Source organism: Acomys minous (genome assembly GCF_964271855.1).
Source record: "Acomys minous genome assembly, chromosome: 9".
NCBI lineage: Eukaryota > Metazoa > Chordata > Mammalia > Rodentia > Muridae > Acomys > Acomys minous.
In genome coordinates this window covers 40911915-40930803 of record NC_140490.1, presented here as the reverse complement: position 1 = coordinate 40930803, position 18889 = coordinate 40911915, and the positions used below count along the sequence as shown (strand labels likewise).

The 18889-nt window shown below is 43.2% G+C and overlaps 1 protein-coding gene, 1 long non-coding RNA gene and 1 pseudogene across 4 annotated transcripts in view; 1 reads left to right on the top strand and 2 right to left on the bottom strand.

The window, feature by feature from the left end:
• Positions 1-18889, bottom strand: part of LOC311605065 (small ribosomal subunit protein uS2-like) — a 986626-nt pseudogene that overhangs the window by 59828 nt on the left and 907909 nt on the right. The window lies entirely within an intron of this gene.
• SIMC1 (SUMO interacting motifs containing 1) overlaps positions 1-18889 on the top strand; it is a 40043-nt gene that overhangs the window by 19421 nt on the left and 1733 nt on the right. For both annotated transcript variants that reach the window (XM_084795755.1, XM_084795754.1), the window contains 5 exons: positions 5758-5912; positions 9269-9421; positions 11282-11410; positions 14606-14762; positions 14897-14981. In XM_084795755.1, coding sequence (XP_084651881.1) covers positions 5758-5912; positions 9269-9421; positions 11282-11410; positions 14606-14762; positions 14897-14981 — 679 coding nt within the window. The remainder of the gene's footprint in view (positions 1-5757; positions 5913-9268; positions 9422-11281; positions 11411-14605; positions 14763-14896; positions 14982-18889) is intronic.
• On the bottom strand, positions 273-5741 carry LOC311605369. The gene is made up of 2 exons (XR_014781914.1): positions 2176-5741; positions 273-2010 (listed from the first exon to the last, which is right to left on the bottom strand). It is a non-coding gene; the product is annotated as an uncharacterized lncRNA (long non-coding RNA).

Genomic DNA, 18889 nt, shown 5'->3' with positions numbered 1-18889 from the left:
TAATCGAAGCACTCGAGGAGGCAGAGGCAGGCGGATCTCTGTGAGTTCAAGGCCAGCCTGGTCTACAAAGTGAGTACAGGACAGCCAATGCTACACAGAGTAACCCTGTCTTGAAAAACCAAACCAAACAAACAAAAAAACTGCTGTTGGTGCCTGCAATTCCATAGGCAGATGCCACAGACCACCCCAGTTGGTTATGGGGACCCCTGGGGAGAGGATCCTTTAAGACTTGGTGGACAAGGATTCGGTGGTGACAAACAGACAAACACAGAGGCAGTTTGGATCTGAGTGTATTTAGCAGGCAAGCAGTCTAGGTTTTTATACACATTTTCAAACAGGGAGTGCATTGTGATTACCTTTTCCATGGAGTAGATTCAAGGGGTCAGTGAAGCATATAGAATACGCATATAGAATACGCAGTACAAAGTACATAGTAATAACGTCATTGTTTCTATGACATTAACTTGGCACAGGCAGATATTACATTCTCAGGGTGAGCCCAGAGCCGGAGACAGTCCTCAGTAAAATTAACTTTGTGCTTTAGTCAGTGTCTGACACCTTTTCCCCATTGATGACCACCCATCCATCCCCTCCCTCACACACTCCTGTATAGGGGAGAGGTGGACGAGGTGTAGTAGCCAATCCATAGGGTCCTCTGTATCTAGGAGGACACCAGAGACTGCCCTTCAATACATATACCACGCCATATGGAGTTTTGATTGTAGGAATTAAAATTCTGCTTTTACTTTCACTCTTGTCCGAGTTACCTTTTCCTTGAATGGGCTCTGCCTTGATAAAGACCCTTCATTTAATCGAGGGGATTTTTTTTAAAGATTTATTTATTTATTATGTATACAATGTTTTGCCTGCATATACACCTGCAGGCCAGAAGGCGGCACCAGATCTCATTATAGATGGTTGTGAGCCACCGTGTGGTTGCTGGGAATTGAACTCAGGACCTTTAGAAGAGCAGGCAGTACTCTTAACCGCTGAGCCATCTCTCCAGTCCAGAGGGGATTTTTTTTTTTTTTTTTTTTTTTTTTTGGTTTTTCGAGACAGGGTCTCTCTGTGTAGCCTTGGCTGTCCTAGACTCACTTTGTAGACCAGGCTGGCCTCGAACTCACAGCGATCCACCTGCCTCTGCCTCCCGAGTGCTGGGATTAAAGGCGTGTGCCACCACGCCCGACTTCAGAGGGGATTTTTTTTAACCACCTCCTTTTGCTGTAATTCATTGAAAAAAGGTCTCCATTATTTTATTATTCTTAAGAACTTTCAGGCTCAGAGGTTAAGCACATGGACTGCACTTCTGGAGGTCCTGAGTTCAATTCCCAGCAACCATATGGTGGCTCACAACCATCTATAATGTGATCTGATGCCCTCTTCTGGTCTGCAGGTGCACATGCAGGCAGAGCACTATATACAAAATAATAAATAAATAAATCTTTTTTAAAAAAACTTTCAGGATGACTAATAATAAATTAGGCGCATTTGGAGGAGGCATCTCATCCTGCGGTTTCTAGGCTGGCGCTTTGTCCAATTCACCTCCTGGCACCGGTATCCCTGGTCACCTTGTTGTTGCCTTGACTATGAGTGAGAAGAAGAATAGAGCAAATAAGAAGGAATACCAGGAAGCAGGTCGCTTTCAACACTCCAAGGGAAAGAACACCATGGCCTTTTCCAGGAGACTCTCCCTTTTGGGGTCATCACCTCAAGTCCTCGGAACAGCATTGTCATGCAGACTCTACTGGAGGTGGCATGGCAGGTGCATACCAGGGGAAGCAAGAGATTATGAGCTCTGAGAAGAAACAGGAACAAGCCTCTTGGGGAAAGACAGTTAAACAGTACAGTACATTGGGGCCAGCAAGATAGTTCAGTGGGTGAAATCATGACATCCTAAATTTGATCCCCAATGGTGAAAAGTTGCAAATCTGTAATCCCAGCACTTCTGTAGTGAGCATGGTGAGTTGATACTGAGGAAGGAATCCCCCAGGAGATGGCAGTTTAGCGACCCTGGAGTAAACAAGAAATCAACAAGAAACAACCTGATCAACAAAGTGGAAGCAAAGAAAGGATTCTCAAAAGTTATCTTCTGACACTTAACTGCCACATAAAAATCATAGCATGCGAAAATATACATTTAAGGTATGGTATCTAAGGACCAGCATGATGGCTCACCAGGTGAAGGGACGTGATGTCAAGCCTAACAGCCTAAGTTTAATCCCCTGGACCCAGGTGGCAGGAGGAGAGACTGACATCCATGAGTTGTTCTCTGGGTTCCTCACATACATATGGACACAAACCCAAATAAATGAGTGAGTAGACAAATAAATAAATACATAAGCATGATAAGTATTTAAACAAAAAGGTTTGGCTTTGTTTGTTTCTCTATAAACTCTTGGATGTTCTGGAACTCACTTGTGTAGACCAGGCTGACCTTGAACTCAGAAATCTAGCTGCCTCTGCCTCCTGAGTGCTTGAACTGAAGATGTGCACCACTTCCAACCAACATGAAAAGGTTTTTTTTTTAGTATACTGCGTAAGGCTGGGAATATGCCTCAGCAGGTCAGAGTACTTACTGTGCAAGCATGAGGACCTGAGTTCAAATCTCTAACATCCATGTAAAAAGCTAGGTGTGGCTGTATATACCTGTAACCCTGCACTGTGGGCGTAGAGACATGAGGGTTGCTGAGGCTTGCATGCCATCATCCTAAGTGTCACAAAGGGATAAGACAAAGTAATGGAACAAGACACACGATGTCCTCCTCTGCCTTGCATGCACACACACATTGTGTACATATATACCACATATACAAAATAAAACAGAATAAGGGCAGCATGTGCACATGCATAAAGTGGGTGTTACTAGAAAAGGGACAGGTCCAGAATTTCAAGCCATGATGACTGCTAAATGTCTTTTGTTGTTTGACTGGTTGGTTTGGTTTGGTTTGGTTTATTTTTAATTTTTTGGTTTTTGTTTTTTCAAGACAGGTTCTCTGTGTAACTTTGGCTGTCCTGGACTGGCTTTGTAGACCAGGCTGGCCTTGAACTCATAGACAGCTGCCTGCCTCTGCCCCCCAAGTGCTGGGATTACAGGCTTGTGCCATCACACCCAGCACTAAATGTCTTACCTTAAATATATCCAATCTGTACATACTAGAAAAGTTACTTTCTTCAAATACCTAATTCTCAAAAAAAAAAGTCACAACCTAAGAGCTCATTTTCCAAAAATTAAAAATAAAGCCTTATCTAGACTAAAAAAGAAAAAAAAAAGAGCAAAATCCTTAAATAAGGGAAGAAAAGGAAAGGCTGGAGACATGGTTCAGAGGATAAGAACATTGGCTACCCTTCCAAAGGTCCTGAGTTCAATTCCCAGCAACCACATACTGGCTCATAACCATCTCTAATGAGATCTGGTGCCCTCTTCTGGTGTGCAGGCACACATGCAGGCAAAATACTATATAAATAATAAATATTTTTTAAAAAGAGATAAAAAGGATATAACACAATTTACACCTTAGAAACATAGATTAATAGAGATTAGTTTGAACATAAAATTGATAGCATAGAAGAAATGGGTAAATTTCTAGACCTGTACATTTTACCATACATAAATCATGGATAAATATATATAACTACCGCCTCCTGTAATCCTGTAAATGCTTAGGGCTTCTTTGTTTTGGGTTTTGTTTGTTTGTTTGAGACAGGGTTTCTCTGTGTAGCTTTGGGGGTCCTGGATTTACTTTGTAAACGAGGCTGGCCCCAAACTCACAGTGATCCACCTGCCTCTGCCTCCCTGAGTGCTGCAATTACAAGTGTGAGCTACTGAGCCCAGCTGAAAAAATGTTTTAAGCAAAAGGAATTGCAAGATGCAAAGGTGCCCTGAGACAAGAATATGCTTGGAGGCAAGGAGAGCGAAGGCTAGAGAGGCCTAGGTGGATGTGCAAGCCTTGGAAGGAAGTTGACCTTTTTGTTTCTTTTTCTCATTATTAGAGATTCAGACCTAGCATCTTGCCCTTAATTTTTATTTATTTTTTACTTCTTTTGAATCAGGGTTTATTTAAATTGCCTCAAACTGGCCTTGACCTTGTAATCCACCACCTCAGTTCCCCTAGTAGCTGGAATAGTCTTATTCTAAATCTAGCATAAGCCCACTGGTATGCTAAAAAATGAGGTGTGGTCTCTGCTTTAAAAATATCATATAGAAAACCGGGCAGTGGTGGCCCACACCTTTAATCTCCCAGCACTCAGGAGCCAGAGGCAGGCAGATCGCTGTGAGTTCAAGGCCAGCCTGGTCTACAAAGTGAGTCCAGGACAGCCAAGACTACACAGAGAAACCCTGTCTTGAAACACCCCCCCCCAAAAAAGGCCAGGCGTGGTGGTGCACACCTTTATTCCTAGCACTTGGGAGGCAGAGGCAGGCGGATCACTATGAGTTCAAGGCTAGCCTGGTCTGCAAAGCGAGTCCAGGATGGTCAAGGCTACACAGAGAAACCCTGTCTCAAAAAAAATTATATATGTATTTAGAGAGAAAGCTAGGCGTAGTGGTACACACCTTCAATCCCAGCATTTGGGAGGCAGAGGCAGGTCGATCGCTGTGAGTTCCAGGCAGTCAAGGCTACACAGAGAAACTGTCTGTGTGTGTGTGTATGCGTGTATGTGCACACGTGTGCACACACACATATCACATAGTGAACTATATGAAGACTCAAGAAGACAATGATGAAAGAAGGGCAGTCAGCCAGGAGGCTATTAGGTGTTGAAGCATTAGGAGGTTGGTACTGGTTGGAGGGAGTTGGATACTATATATATTTTTTTAATTTATTAATATTTCAAAGCCTAGGCCTTAGCTGGACAGACTCTCAACTAGCATATCCTGGCTATTCTAGACCAAGACCCATCCCGGGGCTAGTTCTTTACTTCTCTCTTTCAGCCCCCAACTTCTGTTCCTTCCTGTGTCAATGATGGCGAAACTCCTAAAGTCCCTCTCTCTGCCCAGAAGATCCACTTTCCCCTTCTGCCCATCCATTGGCCATCAGCTCTTTACTAAAGCCAACTAGATACAATTATAGATTGCCTTAGGCAGGTGAGGAAGGGCAAATATTACAAATATTGATAAAATATGAGACCATAGCTCTCTGCTGGTGCAGACTCAACAATTGATTACACAGAGACACACCTTCACACAGTGTACACCAACAAATGAACAGTCATTGTATAGCCAGCTTTGCAGGATGAAAGCTTTTGTAGCCTTGTGCAGTACTATGAATTTTCCTCAGAGACAAATACTTGAAGGAATTTAAAAGAACAGATTTACCTGGGCTTCTGGTTTCAGAGCTATTAGTCTGTGCTTGGCTGGATCTGTTTTTTGAGACAGAGTTTCTCTGTGTATGGACTCGCTCTGTGGACCAGGCTGGCCTAGAACTCACAGAAATCAGCCTGCCTCCGCCTCCTAATGCTAGGATTAAAGGCATGTGCCACCATGCCTGGTTTCTTACCACAAATTTTAAGGCAAGAAGGTGAAGAAGTGAGTCTGAATCATTGCTGGTGAGGTTGCGATTGGTACGGCCAGTTTGGAAAACAGTGGGTAGTTTCTATTGCCATGACTCAGACTACCTGCTTCTCTCACAAATCTCTCTTTGATACAGACCACCTTGCTGACTCATGGCATTTTCTTGGACCTTTGGTTTTGACAGCCATGGTTTTCTGTCATCCAGGAGAGCAAAATGCAAACCTGACTTCCTATTACTTCTTCCACAGGGACAAACTCTGCCTGGGCGTGTCCTCTTTCTACGTTATGTAGTGCAGACCCTGGAAGATGACTTCCAACAGATCTTGAGGAGACAGCGTCAGCACCTACAGCAATCCATTGCAAATACTGTTCTGTCATGTGACAAACAGCCCCATAATGTCAGGTAACCAGCTACTAGAACATGACCAGTAAAGGCCAGTGTGTTAGGTTTATTGTCACTGTGACAGCTGTGTGAAAAAGGCAAGTCAAGGAGAGAGGATTTACTTACGTTCACAGTGTCAGGGGCTTGGATCTTGTCATTGCAGTCAGGAAGCAAAGGAACTCAGGAAAAGGAAGGGGCCAACCAGCATACAGCCCCAAGGCTACCTTCCCAGTGATCCACTAGTGCAGCTAGGACCCCCTTGCCACAATTTCACCATCTCTCAATAGTCTACTCAGATTTTGTAGTCATCAATAGAATGGACCATTCCTTAGAGAACGTCCGTGCTTGCAAGGCCTAATTGTTTTAGGAAGGACGCTCACAGACACTAATCTGCTAGGTATGTTTCAGGAGTCAGGGCGCACCCAGAGACTATAAGAGGATGAGATTCTCCTCATGACTAAATACCGTAAGTGGAATTCAGAGAATCAAAAGAAAGCTCTCTAAATTGGCCACGTGGACTCCTAAGGAGCTGGGACACTCCTTTACTCTGAAGAGTATCTGGAAAGTCAAGTGTTGAGACCTCATATGTCAGAAAATAGCTTTCTCTCATGTATTGACTAGTAAGCAGGCTAAATATTCTTGTTTACATATTTAGAAATAAATTTTGTGTAGTACTTTGAAGAAATCGTCTACTAGCTGTCGGAAGTACTGGTAAGAAATCTGAAGCAGAGCTGGAGCTGGCAGCACTCGCCTGTAACCCAGCACCTGGGAGGCAGAGGCAGGCAGATCTCTGAGTTTGAGGGCAGCCTGGGCTACACAGATTGTTCCAGGACAGCCACGGCTACACAGAAACCCTGACTTGGAAAACAAAACAAACAAGAAATCAGAAGCAAAGTTGGAGAGATGGTTCAGTGGTTGAGAGCACTGACTGCTCTTCCAGAGGTCCTGAGTTCAGTTTCCAGCAACCACATGGTGGCTCACAGCCATCTATATACTGGGATCTGATGCCGTCTTCTGTCATGCATGCATACATGCAAATAGAGCACTAATAAATAAATAAATAAATATTTTAAAATCTGAAGCAGGGATGGAGAAATGGCTGTACTTCTAGAGGGCCTGAATTTTATTCCCACCATCCACACGGCAACTCAAAACCCTATGTAACTCCAATTCTAGGAGATATGACACTGCCTTTTGGCCTCCTTGGGCGCCAGGCACACACTTTGTGCATAGACATACATGTAGACAAAACAAGCATATACATAAAATAAAAAATAAAGAATTGTCTAAATTTTCATCAGTAATAATGTATGGGGGTAAAAAAAAAGAAATGAAGGGACTGGGGAGATGGCTCAGAGGTTAGAGCACATGTTGCTCTTCCAGAGGACTCAGGTTAGAGTCCCGACACCTATGTGGCAGCTCACAACCATCCGTAACTCCAGTTCCCGGGGACGCAGTGCCTCCTGGCCTCTGCAGACACCAAGCAAACATGGTGCACATACATATATGCAAGCAAAAAACAATATATAAAGTAAATGTGAAATATTTTTAAAAGGAGTCTTAAACCAGGCATAGTGGCATACGCCTTTAATACCAGCACCTGGGAGGCAGAGGCAGGCAGATCTTTTGAATTCAAGGTCAACCTGGTCTACAGAGTGAATTCTAGGACATCCAAGGCTACACAGAAGTAAAAAACAGACAAAACAAAAGCAAAGAAAGACAAAGTGTATTAAGCTAGTTGGGAAAGGACTATGTGTGTAGACATGCATTGTGCTCAGCATCCTATAGACCAGTATGAGATGAAAATGATCCTTGGTTTCTGAAAAATATTTTTTCATTGTTCTTCAAAGGGTCATCCTACTTGTTTCTATTTAAAATGAGCAGATAATATTCCATTTTTTAAAAAACCTGGACACACACATCTCTTTTATAATTGTCCTCTAATTTTGTACATAACATCTGTTCACCCCCAAGTTAGCTGCCTTTTGCAGGAAAGTGGGATTTTGGCTATTTTAGTCTCTTGATTTCTTTGTTTTTGGTTTTTGAGACATGTTCTCTATATATAGCTCTGGCTGGCCTAGAACTTACTGTGTAGACCAGGCTGCCTTCAAACTCATAAGATCTTCCTGCCTTTGTCTCCTGAGTGCTGAAATTAAAGGGATGTGCCATACACCCAGCGCAGTACTTCACAATTTTATTTTTTCTAGTGTTACTAGGAGAGAAGTAATTAGATGTATGCATTCAATATAGTTGTGTGTGTGTGTGTGTTTGGTTTTTGTTTTTGTTTTTTTAGGTTTTTTGAAACAAGGTTTCTCTGTGTAACAGCCCCGGCTGTCCTAGACTAACTTTGTAGACCAGACTGGCCTTGAACTCACAGAGATCAACCTGCCTCCCGAGTGCTGGGATTAAAGGCACGCACCACCACTACCCAGCTGAGAGTCAATATAGCTTTTTTAAAAATCTTGATTATTTAACTAATCAGTAATAAACTTTAACCATATGAGATGTTTTCGCCTTGCTGATGGAGCCTAAGCTCTATATGAAGTAAGTCTGCACTGTACATCCTCTCACCGTTAATAGATGACGCACGTGGCGGAAAGCTAGTGAAGACCTGCCTGCACTAGATCCTAGTCCAGCTTTCCACCTAGTTAGGTAGTGTTGCTGCTCAGAAAGTTGCATCTGCCTCCCAGAGGTACTTTCCCATAAGTGTAATTTGTGGTAGCCAATTTTGACTGTCCAGTTGATTGGATTAGAAAAGCACAGTGTTTCCAGAAACAGATCCTGGGGCCTCTGCCCTAATGAATGTTAACTCCTTGATGAATTCACAATACACATTATTTGGAGGCATTGGCCTAATTGGGCAGGTGCCGGTCACGGAGTGGGGGCTGCCCTGGGTATTATAGCTCATCCTTCCTACGGTCCTCATTTCTCTGTTTTTTATCCATGAAGAAGTAAAGAATGGCATCTTCTACATGTTCCCACCACCAGGATGTTCTGCCTGACTGCATGGGTCCAGGCAACCACTAACTGAACTCTCTAAAACTGTGAGCTGAAATAAATCCTTCCTCTCCTTGGGTGTTTCTGTCAGGTATTTGTCACAGCAATGATAAAATGTAACTACTGCATAACTTGTAGGAAAGTGCCAGGGGCTGAGGTGCAGCCCGGTGGTAGAACACTTGGCTAACGTGCACACACAAGGTCCTAGGCTGAGTCTCCAGTACACAAGAGAAGAAAAAAGAAAATGTGATACTTCAGTTAGCTTATATAACATGTTTAATATGTGATTTTTGTTTGAGCCCAGTGTAAGTATGCAGGTCCAAACACTGTAGGCACAACAGCAGTGTACATCTTTCTTTCTTATCTCTTTTGTATTCCAGAGATGTTATCAAGTGGCTGGTCAAAGCAGTGACTGAAAACGAATTAACAGTGCCCCCAGATGGGACGCAGACCTCTCCAGGAACAGGAGTACTAAAAGCTAGCAGTGACCATCTGTCTCCCCAGCCTAACCTGACCAGGAACACCAGTCAGCTGTAAGAAACAGGCAAAGTTGTCTCCAGGGCTTCGAGGGTTTGGTATCTTACAAATAGGACTAGCCCGAGAGCAACTTGCCCCAGACAACCAACTCTTGGAACATAGTCTGGTTCTCATAAAAGACTTGCCTAGGCTAGGAATGTGATGATGTAGAATGCTTGTGTGGCGTGCATCAGAACTTAGGCCCATCTGCAGAAAAGAAAGGCACAGCTTATAGGTTCTCACTGCTAAGCCTCCCCACCTTCATGTTCTGGTTTAGAAAGTGTCCCTTCTTCTCTAAAACCATATGGACTTTCTGTGCCCACCCCAGCTCTGAATAATGATGCAGAGACTTACATTTATTTATAATAGCTTTAGGCCTCAGCTTACTCTTATTCCCAACTAGCTCTTAACTTAAATTGTCCCTTTATATTACCCAATGTTCTGCCATGTGGTTCGTTACCTCTTATTTTTCATAGTCCATCTTGTGGGCAGATCTTCGCACCTCCTGATTCTTTCCCAGAGTTCCTGTCTCTCTGGATGTCCTGCCTGTTATCTCCTGCCTTTTCCATAAGCCATTCAACTCTTTATTCTACCAATCAGAAGGTGATAGAGAATAATGTTTACAAAATACCGAGGCAGGGATGCTTCATAAAAAAACAACAGTACCGGCTGGGTGTTGGTGGCGGCGCACGCCTGTTCTCAACTCTCTGGGTACAGAGATCAGCATGTGTATAGTACAAAGACGGTCTCCACATGCACAGTGCATAAAAAAGACCACTAGCTCCCTTTTGTGGATATTTAACAAGTCCTGAGCCCACTTTGCCCAGCATTCTGGGAAGCTATTCCCTCTGAAGACAAACCTATCCCATGCAGCTGCTCAGAGACATCCACTAATGAGTCTTTTTGCTCCTTGAAACTTCCCTGATCTATTTCCTGCCTCCCAGCTGCCAAGATCTCAGCTTGTCTGCTCTGTTTTTTTCTCTCAAACTCTAATAAAATTGTCTTCATCTAAGAAAAAAAAAAAAAGAAAAAAACTTTATTAGAAATATAGTAACTAGGGCTGAAGAGATGGCTCAGAGGTTAAGAGCACTGGCTGTTCTTCCAAAGGTCTTGAGTTCAATTCCCAGCAACCACATGGTGGCTCACAACCCTCTACAATGAGATCTGATCCCTCTTCTGGCCTACTGGCACATACACAGGCAGAATACTGTATAAATAATAAATAAATAAAATTTAAAAAAAAAAAGAAATATAGTAACTAGCCAGGCATGGTGATGCACTCCTGTAATCCCAGCACTCGGGAGACAGTGGCAGGCGGATCGCTGTGAGTTCAAGGTCAGCCTGGTCTACAAAGTGAATCCAGGACAGACAGGGCTACACAGAAAACCCTGTCTTGAGGGGAAAAAAAAATATATAGTAACTTATAAACGTATCATTGTAGACTCAGAATCTGGCCTGCCTTAGCCAATTATTTGTCACTATCTGCAATTTTTCTGAAACCAATACTCTTCCACCATTTAATAGGTGTTTACATAGTGGCATCAGGTCAGGCTGGTCCTGCTGCACGGTTGCCTTGTCTGCCTCTCTTCTGTTTGTGTCTGAGTCTTGTTTTAATAAGAACTGATGTTCTTTGTTCTGATGTTGTTTGCTTGTTTGTTTTATTTTGAGACAAAGTCTCAACATGTAACTAGCTGGCCTGAAACTCAATATATAGACCAGGCTGGCCTGCCTGCCTCTGCCTTCTGAGTGCCAGAATTAAAGGTCTGCACCTCCACACTCAGCTGCCTATGGTGGTACACACTGGTGGGACCTTCTCTAGCTTCAGGAAGCCTCTCACCAAGTCTTCCCACTCACTCGTCCCCTTGTTCTGGGTCCAGGATTGTGTGTCAGCTTCAGAGGATGCTGTCCATTGCTGTGGAGGTGGACAGGACTCCTACCTGCAGCTCCAATAAAATAGCTGAGATGATGTTCGGGTTCGTGCTGGACATCCCTGAGAGGAGTCAGAGGTGAGTGTAGTTGAATCGGCTGGTTTTGGTTGGTTTCTCCATTAAAAAGAGAACTAAGCCAGGTGGTGGCACAGCACTCAGGATGCAAAGGCAAGTGGATCTCTGTAAGTGTAAGGATAAGCCTGGTCTACAGAGGGAGTTCCAGAAAAACACAAAGAAACCCTGTCTCAGAAGAGACAGAGAACAAAAAAGTCTTTCCTGCCCCGCACCTTAAATTAACTGTTTTTATTTCTGCCTGCCGGACACAGAATTTCAAGAGAGAAAAGCACAAACTGTAATTGAAAGGGGAAGAAAACGATAGGGGCCTCTTTATGTCTTTGATGAGTTGAAAGGATCAGGACCACATGTTAGATTTAGGATCCCTCGACAGTCTCCTGATTCTTCCCAGGAAATTACAGCTTGCCTGCACACCAATTACTTGGGAACCTGATCCTTTCAACTCATGAAAAACATAAAGAGGCAGAGAAACCCTGTCTCAAAAAAAATTTTTCTCAAAAGGGGCAAATTGGCCACCCACCCAAATTATACCAAAGTAAAGTGGCCTTTACTTTTATTCATTATTAATTCAGACATAGTTTGCAGTTATGCTTTTTTACATTTTCCAGGGCCTTGCTGATACCATATAAAACCTTGCAAGCTTGGCAAGCCGGCTCAGCATGTGCAGGCACCTGTTGTTGAGCCTCAGAGGCCAAGTGCAACCTCTGGGACCCCCACATGTCCTGTGGCTTCACCCACATGCCCTGGCATGAGCAGACATACACACCGGCGACATTAATAATGAACACTGTATGGGCTGGAGAGGCGGCTCAGAAGCTGAGAGAGCTGCCTGCTCTTCCAAAGGTCCTGAGTTCAGTTCGCAGCAACCACATGGTTTTTTTGAGAAAAAAAATTTTTTTTTGAGACAGGGTTTCTCTGCCTCTTTATGTTTTTCATGAGTTGAAAGGATCAGGTTCCCAAGTATACTATACCATCTATACTGAGAGGTGCCCTCTTCTGGCATGCAGGTATACATGCAGGCGAAACACTGTATCCATAACAAATAAATAATTTTTTTAAAAAGAAAAGTGTAAAAAACACTGAAGATGAAAGATAGGTTTCCTTACTGTTTAAAAAATAAAATCTTGCAAACTGTGGAGCCTTGGCTGTCCTGGACTCACCTTGTAGACCAGGCTGGCCTTGCATTCACAAGAGATTCGCCTGCCTCTACATCCCTGAGTGCTGGGATTAAAGGCATGCGCCATCACACCTGACTGACAAATTCACCTACTAGGATTTTTTTGGTAGTTATATTAGCCCTCTCTACATATATAATCATCTTGTCTGCAAATGATGTTTGACATTCTCCTTTGTAATCTGTATGGCTTTTGCCTGTTTTTCCTTGCCTTACTACACCAAAACTTCCAAGCAGAGTGTTAGAGAAATGGAGAGAGCAGAGCAAACATCCTTGCCTCATTCCTTATCTTAGGGGAACCATTTGGTCTTGAGCATTACCTATAAGATGATGACCTACAGATGCTTGCAGCCATCTTGTCAGACTAAGGAAGAGTTCTTCTGCTTCTACTTGACTGGTATTTTTCTAAAGAGTAAATAAATACTGAGGATTTCAGCATCTATTGAGATAATCATAAGTTTTCCTCTTTAGTCTCTGGATTGGGTAATTATGTTAACTAATTTCTTGAAGTTCAATTAGCCTTACATTCCAGGAGCCAAAACCCTACTTGGTTGCATGCTATCCTTTTAATATGTTAATGGATTCATGTTGCTAATATTTGTTAAGGTTTTTGCATCTTTGCTACAAAGGATAATGATCTATAATTTTATTCTCCTATAATGTTCAACTTTACTACTTATATCTTTTAAAAAGTAAAAACTAGGGCTGGAAAGATGGCTCAGTAGTTAAGAGCATTGACTGCTCTTCCAGAGGTCCTGAGTTTGATTCCCAGCAACCACATGGTGACTCACAACCATCAATAATGTAATCTGATGCTCTCTTCTGGCCTGCAAGTGTGCATGCAGGCAGAGAATGTATACATAATAATATATAAATCTTTTTTTTTTAATGGGGAAAAAAAAAGTAAAAACTAGCCAGGTGGTGGTGGCACACACTTGTAATCCCAGCACTTGGGGAAGCAGAGGCAGGCAGATCTCTATGAGTTCGAGGCCAGCCTGGTATACAAAATGAGTTCAGGACAGCCAAGGCTACACAGAGAGATCTTGTCTCAAAAAAAAAAAAAAGAAAGAAAGAAAAGAAAAAAGAAAAAAAAAGAAAAGCTGGACATGGTGTTCAAAGCCTGTGATCTCAGCACTCAGAAGAAGCAAGAAAATCAACCTAGCTACATGGTCTTATTTTTATTTTGGAGGCTGAGTTTAAAACAGGGTTTCTCTGTGTAACCTTGGCTGTCCTGGACTCTGTTTATAGACCAGGCTGGCCTCGAACTCAGAGATTATCCTACCACCCCAGTGCTGGGATTAAAGGTGTGTAACATCACACCTGGCTCACTACATTGTTTTATTTATCTTGATTTCTTTTAAATTTCACCATCAAGGGGGCTGGAGAGATGGCTCAGAGATTAAGAGCATTGTCTGTTCTTCCAAAGGTCCTGAGTTCAATTCCCAGCAACCACATAGTGGGTTACAACCATCTACAATGAGATCTGGTGCCCTCTTCTGGCCTGCTGGCTCACATGCAGACAGGATATGTATAAATAATAATTAAATAAGTCTTTTTAAAAATAAAAATAAATTTCACTATCATTTGTGAAGGGAATTTTGCTGAATACAATTCCTAATTGCTAAGTATTTTATATAGTTTAAAGATGTTCCATTTTCTTTGAGTGTCTTATCTGTGATGAGAAGCATTAGAAATTTCAGGTCAAGGGTACATCTCAGTGGTAGAGTACATACTGAGGCCCAAGGCCCTGGCTTCAGTCCCCAGCAGGCCAGCCTCAAGCACAGGATTCTCCTGCCTGCCTCCCTAGCTCAGGGATTATGGATGTGCACCAGGATACCTGGCTTTGTCCTTTTCAAAAGCCAAAGGCTGTTCCGTCATCCTGTAAGTTACTGGTTTATGAATAAAGCCATTTCTGTCTAGAAGCACTGGAGATCTGTAGATCTCTGTTACTTTAGAAATTTGAGGACAACTGTGCTACATGCTCTTTAAAAGCACTTCTGCTCAACTCCCTCTTCTCCACACAGGGAGATGTTCTTTACTACCATGGAAAGCCACCTTCTGCGCTGCAAAGTGTTAGAAATCATATTCCTCCACAGCTGTGAGATACCCACCCGTCTCCCCTTGTCTCTGGCCCAGGCCCTCTATTTTCTAAACAACTCCACGTCACTGCTCAAGTGTCAGGTACATCCCTTTCTCCTTCAGAACTCTCCCCTCATCCTGCTGTTTGGGCATCATGGTAGAGGTTTGGAAACTGTTTTAATGGGGAACTTAGCTGGAGAAACATTTATTACCCGCTGTGTTTACTCTCTCTGCAGTCAGATAAAACCCAGTGGCAGACATGGGACGAGCTGCTTGAGCATCTGCAGTTCCTGTTATCCAGCTATCAGCATGTGCTGAGAGGTAAGGAGCACTTGTTCACCTAAATAAAGCATCATTCTAGGCAGCTGTGCTGACACTTGCCTGAAATCCCAGGACCCAGGAAGCTGAGGCAGCAGGATGAAGAATTGAAGGCTGTATAGTAATAGTGTGTCTTAAAAACAATAATAATAATCATATGATCTGGAAAGATGGCTTAGTGGTTGAGAGCACCTGCTGCTCCTATGGAGGACCCAGGGTGGACTCCCAACACCTACATGGTAACTAACAACTGTAACTCTAGTTCCAGGGGATCCAATGTCGTCTTGTGTCCTCCATGGGCATAGTGCATAACGTGGTAAATAAACAGATACAAGGTAAAAACGCCCATATGTAAGATAAAAGGTTTGTTTGTTTGTTGTTGGTTTTTTAAAGGTTTTTTTGAGACAGGGTTTCTCTGTGTAACAGTCCTGGCTGTCCTGGACTCGCTTTAATCCCAGCACTCGGGAGGCAGAGGCAGGCGGATCGCTGTGAGTTAGAGGCCAGCCTGGTCTACAAAGCGAGTCCAGGACAGCCAAGGCTACAGAGAGAAACCCTGTCTCAAAAAAACAAAACAAAACAAATAATAATAATAACAACAACAAAAGTGGTGGTGGCGCACGCCTTTAATCCAGCACTCAGGAGGCAGAGGCAAGCGGATCACTGTGAGTTCGAGGCCTGCCTGGTCTACAAAGTTCAGGACAGCCAAGGCTACACAGAGAAATCCTGTCTCGAAAAACCAAAAAAATAAAATTTTTTAAAATAATAATAATAATAACAAAAGAACAAAACTTTTAAACATTTTTTGTTGATTACAACCATGGGGTACAGGAAAAGTAGCTGAAATCGCTGTGATGATATGAAAACATTTTTGTTTTGTTTTTTGGTTATTTGTTTTTCTTCAAGACAAGGTTTCTCTGTATAGCCTGGGCTGTTCTAGAACTAACTCTGTAGACCAGGCTGGCCTCAAACTTAAGAGATCCACCTGCCTGTCTCCTGAGTGCTAGGATTAAAGATGTGTGCCGCCACTACCCAGGTGAAAACATTCTTATTTTGTTACACCTGATGATAATACAGTAGTCCCGCTAATTATGAGGTTGTGTAGATAAGCAAAGCCACATCATGAGAGCCCTGGCTCCTGATAACACCTTTGTTGGATCAGTGGCTCACAGACTAACATCATTATAAACAGGTGTCAGTAAATGACAGATAGATATAAGGAACCTTAAAATGGCTGGGGCTGTAGCTTGGGTAGAGCATATCCCTTGAATGCAGGAGTCCCAGGGTTCAGTCCCCAGTACTGCCAGACAGGGAGAGGGAGACCCTAACGCCTGTGAAAATGCTCTTCAGGGCTGCTGGGAGAGTTAGGCTGGGTGGCATGCAGGAGGCACATGTTGGCAAGAATCATGCAGAATAACTGTGTCAACTGAGAACAGTTTTCTTAGGGCAGGGATTGTTGAGGACCTTGGTAAAGCTGAAGAACTGCAGATTAATAATTAGAAAGGCTGGGACTACAACTCAGTTGGTTGAGTGCTTTCCAAGTTTCCAGAGCCCTGGGCTCAGCCCCAGCACTACTACATAAACTAGACCACTCTTACAGAGGCACCTTCTCAACTGAGAGCCCTCCTCCCAGATGACTCTAGCTAGTGTCGATTTGACATTAAATTTGCCAGGAAGAGACTATTCATAAATGAATGACCTGTACTTTCTCAGTGTACTGTTCCTGATTAGAGAGACGATAAAGCATATGAATACTAAATATAACACGTGATCTTACACAGGATTCTAGATTGGAAAAAGGTGGTATTGGAGGGTTGTGACTCATTGATAAAGCGCTTGCCTAGCACATGCAAGGCCATGGGTCCCAGTCTCAGGACTACAAAAATGTTGAGACAGTTGATGAATCTGAAGAGTCTACCATTTTATGTTGTGTTGATATTGTTTATTTTCAATAATTATACCAGGTTAAATTAGTAAGTGTCCTGGGTCTTAGGAAATCCATGCTGCAATATTGAACATGGTACTGTTGATCACCCTCACATAGTAAGGAGGACATCATGTTGGCTTTAAGTCGGTGATGTCACATAGAAAGTAAGAGACCTCATAGACCTGCTCAGGCCTGGAGCCAAGAACACTGTGTGGGACTTTTTTGTAAAAAATTCACTTTACATCCCAATTGTAGACTCTTCTCTCATCTCCCAGTCTCACCCTCCTTCCTTCACCCTCCCTTCCCCTATCATCTGACTCAAGCCTATCAAGTCTCATCTGGACTGCCTGCATCCTCTTCCTCTGTGGCCTGGCAAGGCCACACCATCAGGGGAAAGTGACACCAGAGTCCATGTCAGAGGCAGCCCCTACTCCCCATATTGTGGGACTCACAAGGAGGCTGTGCTGCCTATCAACTACATCTGACCAGGGGTCTAGGTCCTCACCTCGCATGGTCTTTGGTTGGTGTATCAATCTCTAAAGGGCCCCCAACAGCCAGGCCCAGATTTGGTGGTTCCATTGGTCTCCTTGTGGAGCTCCTCCATTGATGGTGGGAGTGTAAACTTGTATACCCACTTTGGAAATAATCTGGCTCCTTCCCAGAAAATTAGGAATAGTGCTACCTCAAGACCCAGCTATCTAAAGACGCTCCACTATACAAGGACATTTGCTCAACTATGTTCTAGCACCTTTATTTGTAATAGCATAATCTGGAAACAACCTAGATGTCCCTCAGCTAAAGAATGGATAAACTGTGGTACATTTACACAATGGAATACTACTCCGGAAATCTGGAGGCTGGAGAGGTGGGTCAGAGGTAAAGAGCTGTCTGTTCTAAAGGCCATGAGTTCAATTCCCAGCAACCACATGATGGCTCACAGCTACCTATACATGGTGCCCTCTTCTGGCGTGGAAGAATATATACAGTCAAAACACTGTATAAATAATAAATACATATTAAAAAGACAAACAAGGAAATCTTGAATTTTTGTTGTTTTTCGAGACAGGGTTTCTCTGTTATCTTGGCTGTCCTGGACTCGCTTTGTAGACCAGGCTGGCCTTGAACTCCCAGCAATCTGCTTGCTTCCCAAGTGCTGGTTAAAGGCATGCACCACCACGCCAGGCAGAAATCTTGAAATTTGCAGGCAAATGGTTCAAACTAGAAAAGAGTGAGTGAGGTAATTCAGACCCAGAAAGACATGAATAGTACATGCCCACTTATAAGTGGATATTAGCCACATACTACAGGATGCCCACACTACAATCCACAGACCTAAAGAAGCTCAATAACAAGGACCCAGGGAGGATGCTCAGTTCTCTCACTCAGAAGGAGCTAAACATGAACCTGCCACAGAGGTCCTCTGAAAGACCCCACCCAGCAGGGAATCAGAGCAGAAGAGTTAGGGATAGAAGGATCTGGAAGGGACAGGAGCTCCACAAGGAGACCAATGGTGCAGGACTTTTAAAAAAAATATTAGCACTGAATTAATTCTCTGCCCCTCCCTCAAGCTGGCTCTAAACTCATAGCTATGCTCCTGCCTCAACCTCCTAAATCCTGGATTACACAGGCTTCTAGGTTCTGGTCTACAATGTTGGTGACTTTTAACTTAGAATTATTCTTGTATGAAGAAAAGTAGTAAATATTCTATTCCCGTTACCTTAATTTCAGCCTGCCTGGGGCTGACTACAGGGCTCTTTTCTGTTTCAAACTTTTTTTAAAAAGATTTATTTTGTATACAGTATTCTGCCTGCATGCCAGAAGGTACCAGATCTCATAAATGTTACTCAGGGCTTTTGGCAGAACAGCCAGTGCTCTTAACCTCTGAGCCATCTCTCCAGCCATACACCCCACCCACACCCACTTCAAATTCTTACACTTAAAACTTCAGGGGTTGGGGTTGTGCTAAAAAGTGAGCCCAAGCCTCAAT